At 39.1% G+C, this 9,558-nt stretch overlaps 1 protein-coding gene across 3 annotated transcripts in view; it reads right to left on the bottom strand.

Annotated features, from left to right (window-relative positions):
- Ubr3 (ubiquitin protein ligase E3 component n-recognin 3) overlaps positions 1-9,558 on the bottom strand; it is a 141,597-nt gene that overhangs the window by 118,166 nt on the left and 13,873 nt on the right. For 2 of the 3 annotated variants that reach the window (XM_013345877.2, XM_013345878.2), the window contains exons 2-3: positions 2,356-2,495; positions 1,166-1,324 (exon numbers count right to left, since the gene is read on the bottom strand). In XM_013345877.2, coding sequence (XP_013201331.1) covers positions 1,166-1,324; positions 2,356-2,495 — 299 coding nt within the window. The remainder of the gene's footprint in view (positions 1-1,165; positions 1,325-2,355; positions 2,496-9,558) is intronic. The other variant, XM_026778748.1, reaches the window with a different exon arrangement.

The following is a 9,558-nucleotide window of genomic DNA, read 5'->3' as shown; positions in this document are numbered from 1 at the left end:
GGAACTAGCTCTTGTAGACCAGGCTGGTCTCAAACTCACAGAGATCCACCTGCCTCTGCCTCCCGAGTGCTGGGATTAAAGGCGTGCACCACCACCACCCGGCTAATTCAGAGTTCTTAAGGAAAACTTATTCCCTATATAAAAGTCTAATTCCATGGCATTTGCCAACTCTTTGTGGTTTGTGTCTTCCTTGAGCTCTGAACGCTGCTTACTATGTAATCACACAGGAGTTCAGTGTGTTGAACTTACAGCCTAGTTCTTCAACTCTAGTTCCGTGAGATCTGATGATCTCCACAGATACCAGACATGCAAGTGGTTCACATACACACATGCAAGTGAAATACTCACACATATAAAGTAAGAAAATCTAAAAAGGAAAAAACAAAAAAAGGCCTAGGGTAGTATCACAGTGAATATTCACTAGTTCTCCAAAACTCTGCCCATCACTCCTTGGTATTCTGCCCCCAAAATTCCAGTTTCCACCAGCTTCAGCAGACCAACATGATGATCAGTTTGTGAATCTTTTTAACTCAGCAGGACCACCATGATCTGCTTCAGGACCATCGTGTACAATCAGGAAGTCTCCCAGAACAATCATGAGACTCACACTATTCCTTTTCCCAAGAGTCTACAGTGTGTACTACCTTTTTTGCTACACTTTCAAAAGTTGCCTCGTCTTTTGTCCTGTTGCATGTTACTTATGACAAACACTAGAACATCTTCCTGGCATCTAACCCCTTTACCACCCAATTCCATGACCCTCTAGCTCATGACTTCTGCTGTGAGATTTTACTTTGAATACACATTGCTTTCTTAGTGAGGTGTTAGCATGTCCCCACCCCAACAACAAGGAATGGATATTCTAGTCTGGGGAGACAGCTCAGCAGGTAAGGCACTGTCAGCGACCAGCAACCTGAGCTCAACTCTCTCAAGTGTCATCAGACCTAATGAAGACACTGGTTGCTCCAATAGGAATTAGTTGAGAAGTCTTTAAAAGGCCACGTAATTTTTCTGAAGTTCAGTTTCTTCATCTATAAGTTTCCTTAATAATTTCAAGCTTTAGAAGTCTATGAAAAATATTAACTTCACTTTTAAATTCTAAAAGATGCTACTTTTTGTTACAACAAATAAGTAGACTGTAAACTTCTCCTACCGTTTCACTTACCAGAAGTCAGATCTTTGTAGTTTTGCTGGTTTGTTAACACCTGAGTAAGAACAGACCTCATTGCTCCTCCCATTTTAGTCAGGTCTTCTAAAAAGGAAATTTGAGGCTCCAAAAGCTGCAGGACTTTGTTAAGATCTTTTTCTGATGGCACATCAGCTGCTAAAAAGAAAGAGTTTTTTATGACACATATGTTATATATGTGTATGTATATATATTTACATAATTATATAATTAAGAATAATTTAAAAAGCTGGACCATGGTGGCACACGCCTTTAATCCCAACACTCAGGAGGCAGGAGGCAGGCGGATCTCTGTGAGTTCGAGGCCATCCTGGTCTATAAGAGTTAGTTCCAGAACGGGTTCCAAAGTTCCCAGTGACTTACATGGGAACACAGGAGATGTATAAGTGATATTTGCTTTAGTTTCCAGGGGCTCTGACATCTAATAGACATTTTAGGGGTAGAAAAAAAGAACCCAGGGGCTAGAGAGATGGCTCAGTGGTTAAGAGCACTGCCTGCTCTTCCAAAGGTCCAGTATAGTCAGGGTGGTTACATGGGAGAAACCCTGTCTCAAAAAAGCAGCAACAAAATATTAAAAACGAGTGCTATCTTGGGCTGGAGATATGGCTCAGTGGTTCAAAGCATGCGCTGCTTCTACAGAGGACCTGAGTTCAACTCTCAACAACCACATCTGAAGGCTTACAGTTGTCTAAAACTTAAGCTTTAAGAGATCTTTTTTATTTTTCGAGACAGGGTTTCTCTGTGGCTTTGGAGCCTGTCCTGGAACTAGCTCTATAAACCAGGCTGGTCTCGAACTCACAGAGATCCACCTGCCTCTGCCTCCCGAGTGCTGGGATTAAAGGCGTGCGCCACCATCGCCCGGCAAGCTTTCAGAGATCTGACACCTCCGGCCTCCCTAGGCACCTGCACTCACATTCACTAAAACACACAAAGACAACACACACAAATACACACATTGTTAAAAATATAAATATAAAAGTGGATCTCTGTGAGTTCAAGACCAGCCTGGTCTACAAGAGCTAGTTCCAGGACAGGCTCCAAAACCACAGAGAACCCCTGTTTCAAAAAAAAAAAAAATTTAATCGCTTTATATTTTCACTTTATTATTAGTGCTAAAATTCTATGATGTGATCATTTAAGAGTATTTCAATGAACATATTAAAACATACCTGGTTCATTATAGCCTTCTCTCAAGTACTGAATAAGACAAAAAATAAATCTTGGAAGAACAAATTCAGACATCATCAATAAGTCTTTGGGGACACAGGGAATATTTGAACTTGATTTAATCTGATGTCTTCTACAAAACCTGTAATGGGAAAAAAAGGAACTGATAAAAAGGGAAAAATAACAATGTCTAGCCAGGCAAAATTCTTACTTCTATTTATAATAGTAATAAAAAAATACCAGCAAATATTAAAGCCAGAATAATTCTTCTTTGTGATTTTTAAAGCACCAAGCTAAACGAATACAGCTTTAATAGGCCTTTATTTTTATTTTTTTTATTTTTTTATTTTTTGGTTTTTCGAGACAGGGTTTCTCTGTGGCTTTGGAGCCTGTCCTGGAACTAGCTCTGTAGACCTTTAAATTAAAAGTGGCACCCAAAGAGACTCTGAGAAAGACCATAAAAGCCATTTCCCAAACAGAACACAAAAAGAAAATCACCATAGTTTTACATTTCTGACTGTAATATATTACTTCCAAGAGCTATTTTATTATTTCCATCCTTTATAAATCTGTAAGTAAGTAAGTAAGTATGCACTCGGGAGGCAGAGGCAGACGGATCTCTTTGAGTTCGAGGCTAGCCTGGTCTACAAAGCAAGTTCCAGGACAGCCAGAGCTGTTACACAAAGAAATCCTGCCTCAAAAAACATAAAGTAAAAAAAATATATAAACCTATAAAGCACAACTTGGTAGTTATCTGAAGTATTTACATTTTCCATTCCTACCTCAATGAATTAATCAGTGATATAAGTAATTGAAGTTTATTTTAGAAGTTTATATGACTAACACAGCATAACAACCCAATATGGTGAAAAGACTTAAAAGATTTTTGTTTGGTTGGTTATTGTTTTTGTTTTGCTTTTCAAGACAGGGTTTTACTGTGTAGCCCTGGCTGTCCTGGAACTCACTCTATAGACCAAGCTAGCCTCGAACTCACAGAGATCCACCTGCCTCTCTCTCCTAAGTGCTGGGATTAAAGGCATGCGCTACCACTACGCAGCTGACTTACAAGATTTTTATATCAACTGTATATGTGTACACAAGAGTACAGGTGCCCGCAGAAGCCAAAGGCATCAGATCCCCTGAAGCTTGAGTTGCATCAGTTTGTGAGCATCCAATGTGGGTGCTAAGAACCAAACTGGCATCCTTTGTAAAAACAAGGTGAACTCTTAGCTGCGAGTTCTCTCTACCCCGTATAACAAACTCTTTTAGGTCAAAATTGATTATTAAACACAGAAAATAAATTCTATCCCTATCTTAAACAACACAAAATATATACCATTAACATTAAAAATTATATACAAAAAGTCTGAAATAAAATAATATTCTTTATTATCTTGGAGTATAGAAAGCCTATCTGGTAAGACTTAGCTTCTATACAGAGTAACTGGAAAAATACAATATGTAAAGCAGATAATTACTATAATTAGAAACTCTTTAAAATGGAAAAAAGAAAACAATAGAAAAATCAGGACATGATATCAAAATTAGCAAAAGAAGTACTTTTTAGTAAATATATAAAAGGTGCTCTGGTTCTCTAACAAAGTAATTTTCAAACAAAAAAACAGTAATGTGGAAATTATTTTGCAGTATCTGCTAGATTTTGTTATGCTCTAATAGTCCTCTCTCCTGTCTCCCTCTCTTTCCCTCCTCCCTCTCCCTCCCTCTCCCCCTCTCTCTCAGTCTGTTTCTCTCTCCCTCTCCATCTCTGACCCACTTATTTGTTAAGAGAAAGCTTAAGGGAAAACACCCCACTAAGGAACTAAACTAAAACCATACCGATCATGGTATTCTGGAGTAAAAGAAGGGGCACTGCAATGCATATGAAGCGCACAGCATGAACACAGAAAGTAAAGTGACCAGCACCAACCTCAAGGGCCAACTCCTTATGAGAAGTATGCAAAATGAAGGAACTAATTAAATGACACCTCAAGAAAACAGACAAACTTAGAATAGGACATTATACATAGGAAAATTGGTTTCAGTTTCTCTGCAAGCTGTCGGTGTCAGAGGGATCAAGCAGGTAAAAAGGCTACTCTAGTCTAAGGGGTTTGAGGGATCAAGTAATCAGATAAAAGTGTGAACAGCCAAGGTGATCTGATTAACTACTGCACACTAATTCACTACAGTGAATTTTATTAGATGACAATGGCATTGTGACCCTAGAATATGTTCATGGATATTTAATGACAAAGAAATTATTTGGGGGAGACATTCCTTTTAGCATGTGTAGATATCCCCATTTAGGATGAATGTTCTGTGGTCTCTCACTCTCTGCATAATGTCTAGCTATTTGTTCCCAGCTGCTGCAGGAGGCAGCTTCTCTAACGATGGTAAAGCAAGGCACTGTTTTATAGGTATTCCATCAAATCCCTCCCAGAGCTCCGGAACCCTGTGGAAGTGGAAGTGAAAAGAGCATAAAAGTCAGAAAGGGTGGAGAACACCAAGAAAACAAGACTTCCTAAATCAGCCAATGTACATATGGGCTCAGAGAGACCGAGCCAGCATGCACAGGGCCTGCATGGGTCTGCACCAGATGGGGTCCTAGAACTAAAAGGAGAAGTGGATGCATGCCCAACCCAGAAGCTGTTTCCAATTGATAGCCACTTGCAAATAAAATTTTAGTTCTCTCCAAGGGACTCTCGCTGAGAAACAAACCTACTCCTGAGGGTAGATTGCATGCCCAGCAGTAGAGGTCAACAGAAATCAAACCCAATGGCCTCTTTAGAATCTTGTCTCATGATGGCAGTCCCCTACACTTTTTTCTTCTTTCTTTTTATTCTACAGTTCTTTGAGTCTACATTAAAGCACCTAGTCTAGTGTTTTTATGGGATTTCTGAGTATCTCTATATCTGTATCTGTTTCTTGTGCCTTTTCGTGAGTTCTTTGCCTTCTCTTTGTTTATTTTGTCATATTCCAATGAGTTAGCTTTTGTTCTATCTTATTTTATTTTATTATTAGCCCTTAGAAGCCTGTTTGCTTTCTTTTTTAAAAAAAAATTTATTTATTTATTTGTTATGTATACAATATTCTGTCTGTGTGTATGTCTGCAGGCCAGAAGAGGGCACCAGACTTCATTACAGATGGTTGTGAGCCACCATGTTGTTGCCGGGAATTGAACTCAGGACTGGAAGAGCAGGCAATGCTCTTAACCACTGAGCCATCTCTCCAGCCACCTGTTTGTTTTCTAATGAAAGACAGAAAAGGGTGGATCTAGATAGGAGGGGAATTGGGAGGAAGTGAAAGGAGCAGAGGAAGGAGAATCCATAATCACAATATATTATATGAGAGGGAAAATCTAAAGGGGGAAAAAGCATAAGAATAAAAAGAAGAAATTATTTGAGTCAGGATGGGAGCATGTGTTTTTAATCCCAGTACTTGGGAAGCAGAGGTAGGCAGGTCTCTGTAATTTGCAATAGGCCTGATTTACACAGCAGTTCTAGGCCAGCCTGGATTGTATAGTGAGTACCTGTCAGAGAGAGAGAGAGAGAGAGAGAGAGAGAGAGAGAGAGAGAGAGAGAGAGAGAGAAAGAAGGAAGAGAAAAGGAGGGGGAAAAGGGGAGGAAAGAAAGGGGACAATTTGGAGGAAAGAAAGGGGACAATTTGGGCTGGGCGGTGGTGGCGCACGCCTTTAATCCCAGCACTCGGGAGGCAGAGGCAGGCGGATCTCTGGGAGTTCGAGACCAGCCTGGTCTACAGAGCTAGTTCCAGGACAGGCTCCAAAGCCACCAGAGAAACCCTGCCTCGAAAAAACAAAAAAAAACAAAAAAAGAAAGGGGACAATTTAAGCCTAACAAAATCTAGCCACCATTGATGATTAATGAACAAATATCACACATATTCATTTGTCAATGACAAAACAGAAAAATGTTTATAATTCATAGTTAGCCAAAGGGCTAACTAAATACAACCCTGTGTTTTAGTCCCAGAATGGCACAATGCCCCATCTTAGTCCTGGACTCAGTACACATAGCTTACTACCCCAACATTAAGGATAAACTTCTCTAATCTCTTTCTAATCTTAGGACATAATCCTTTAACCTTCTAAGATTGGTTCTTAAAAAATTTATTTTTTTCAGGTTTATGTGTATGTGTGTATGCCACATTGGCGGGGTGGTGGGCACATGCTGGAGGAGGCCTAGTGCCAGATCCTTGCAGTTAGAGAAACAGGTGGTTGTGAGCTGTCAGGTGTTATGTACTAGGAACCAAACTTAAACCTTCTGGAAGAGCAGCAGACAGTCTTGTTTGCTTGTTTTTCTTTTTTCTTGGTGGCAGTTTTTGAGACAGTGTTTTTCTATGTTGCCCTGGCTGTCCCAAACTTGCTCTGTAGATCAGGTTGGCCTCAAACTCACAAAGATCCACCTGCCTCTGCCTCCCAAGCACTCTGAACTACTGAGCCATCTCTCCAGACTCTCTGAAGTTCTTTAAAACCTTTTGAAAATTTTACTTTCAAATTTTGTAACTACATTAGTTTGAGTTTATTTTAAATTATAATTCAGTTATGAGATAATATTCTGTCACATTTCCTAGATTGATAGTGATACATGAATATCCATATTGTGGGGTTTTTTTAGGAAAGGTCTCATGACCCAGACTGGCTTCAAAATCCCTAACGTAACTGAAGTTGCCTTTAAGCCCCAATCTTTCCACCGCCAAATTCCATTGCTGGGATTACAGGCACAGACTACCATACATGGCCCCAGAAATTCTCATAACTGTACAGAGACATTTTATAAACTCTCTCCTTTGTTTATAAATTAGGTGACCAGAAAAAAATGCAAGATTTATTAACATAGGGACTCATAACTTACATTAGATCCCTACTCACTATTTCTGCAAGCTTGAGGTATAGTTCATGCTTAGCGTGTGTAGTATCCTGGTTAGATTCCCAGTACCAAAGTAAGGAGGGAGGAAGTCCATAAACACAAATACATCACATGTGTGTAACTTTAAACATAAGCAGTAGAGCACTTCCTGTTTTCTCAATGAGAAAAAGAGTAACAACACTATTTGCAGCATTAAAGTCCCAGTGTGTAGAAATCTAACCCTCTTTTACTTTAGAGTAAATTAGAGGATGAGTAACTGAGCAGATATTAAAACTGAAATTATGAAAATTATGACAATATACTTACAGTTTCAGAACGAGAGCTCCTACTTTATAGTTTTTCCTGCTATTTACAAAATATTTGCCAGTGTATATTCAGTAAACTCCATTCCCATACACCATACTCATACTTAAATGCTTGCAGATTTAAAAAAAAAGTCATAAATCCCTTTATAAGGAGGAATGGGGGTGTCTACATAAGAAATTGTACATCTTGGGCTGGAGAGAAGGCTCAGAGGTTAAGAGCACTAGTTGCTCTTCCAGAGGTCCTGAGTTCAATTCCCAGCAACCACATAGTGGTTTACAACCATCTGTAGTGAGATCTGGTGCCCTCTTATGGCCTGCAGGCATACAAACATTGTATACATAATAAGCAAATTAAAAAAAAAAAGGGAAGGAGGGAGGCAGGGAGGGAGGGAAAGAAATTGTACATCTTTGTAACTGTCTGACTAAAATATTCTGTTTGTAGCTTAGACCAAATCCTGATTAAATAAATAAGTCATTGCTAGTAAAAAGGAGAAAGTCCATAAAAAACATGTACCACCGCCTAGCTCTTGTACAAACCTTGTTAACCTGGTTCCCTATATCCAGACTCCTTACTGCAGCTAATTAACAGCATCATTTCCCCAAGTATTCATAAGTAACACTTTCCTCTCAACTTTCAGGTTGAAATTTAAATGGTTAAGTGACTGCTACATTTAGATTAGTATATGATTTTTTTAAAAAGTCATGGTAAAACCAAAAATGTATTATTTATAGCTATTCTTTTATTGTTCTTAGTTTGGATGAGATCTTAAATTAACATGTATCCACATGTTTCCTAACAATTTTACTTGCTTGGGAAAGGAATGTAATTTTTAAGTTCACAAAACCTGTAACTATAGTACAGAATTTAACCATGTTTCTGATGTTTTGTTTTAAAGGAACAGATAATATTTTCTGCCTTTTGGGCCATATAGTCTGTTATAAACAATCAATGCTACTTTTATAAAGTGAAAGAAAGCATGAACAATATACAAATAAATGAGTATAATAAGTTTATATTTTTAGGGCCAGGGAGTTAGCCCTGGCTGTCCTGGAACTTGCTCTGTAGACTAGGCTGGCCTCAAACTCACAGAGATCCTCCTACCTTTGCTTCCCAAGTACTGGGACTAAAGTCCTGAGCCATCATCACCTGGAGTGTGATGTGATCTAATTAAATGTTATTTTCAAAAACAAGAATGAAACTTTTGGACAACAGTTTGCCAACAAAGGGCCCCAAAAGGTATACAGCCAGAGAACAGAAAGCACAAATGTCTTCTTAATCCAGTAATCAAACTAGCCCATTGTTGCACTGGTCTATTAATCAAATAAAGTCCTCTTAGACTGTGAAGTGTTTTACACAGAAATGTAAGGTAAATCTCGATCACAAAAGAAGAGATGAGAGTAAATCATCTCAAGGACAGGTTCCGATGTTAAAATTCTATGCACCCAGGTATAGACTTCAGGACAGGAGCTGGAGAACAGTTTGGGCAACGCAGCAAGATCTATATCCCTTACAGCAGAAAATAAAATGAAACCAAGGGGGAAAGAATAAAGTTTTAAGAACAATATCCAAATACACTGTACACACACACACACACACACACACACACACACACACACACAGCATTCTTCTGATTTTATCTGTTGTTCTGAGACAACGTCTTAGCTACATCAGCCTCACTATGTAGCTCACTACTGCCTCGGCCTCCCAGTGCTAGACCCACAGGACTATGCCACCACACCTGCTTTCAAAAAGGCCTCTTAACTATAAAAATATACAGGTTTATATAAGTTGAAAAGATAAAAAATATTTTACCTATATACTCGAGCATGTCATGACCAATAATAATAAATAAAAGTGCCTAGCATTGGCCGGGCAGTGGTGGCGCACGCCTTTAATCCCAGCACTTGGGAGGCAGAGGCAGGCGGATCTCTGTGAATTCGAGACCAGCCTGGTCTACAAGAGCTAGTTCCAGAACAGGCTCCAAAACCACAGAGAAACCCTGTCTCAAAAAACCAA

The sequence above is a fragment of the Microtus ochrogaster genome, chromosome 4, assembly GCF_000317375.1.
Source record: "Microtus ochrogaster isolate Prairie Vole_2 chromosome 4, MicOch1.0, whole genome shotgun sequence".
Taxonomy (NCBI): domain Eukaryota; kingdom Metazoa; phylum Chordata; class Mammalia; order Rodentia; family Cricetidae; genus Microtus; species Microtus ochrogaster.
The sequence above is the reverse complement of the archived record's forward strand: the minus strand, read 5'-3'. Positions and strand labels throughout refer to the sequence as shown.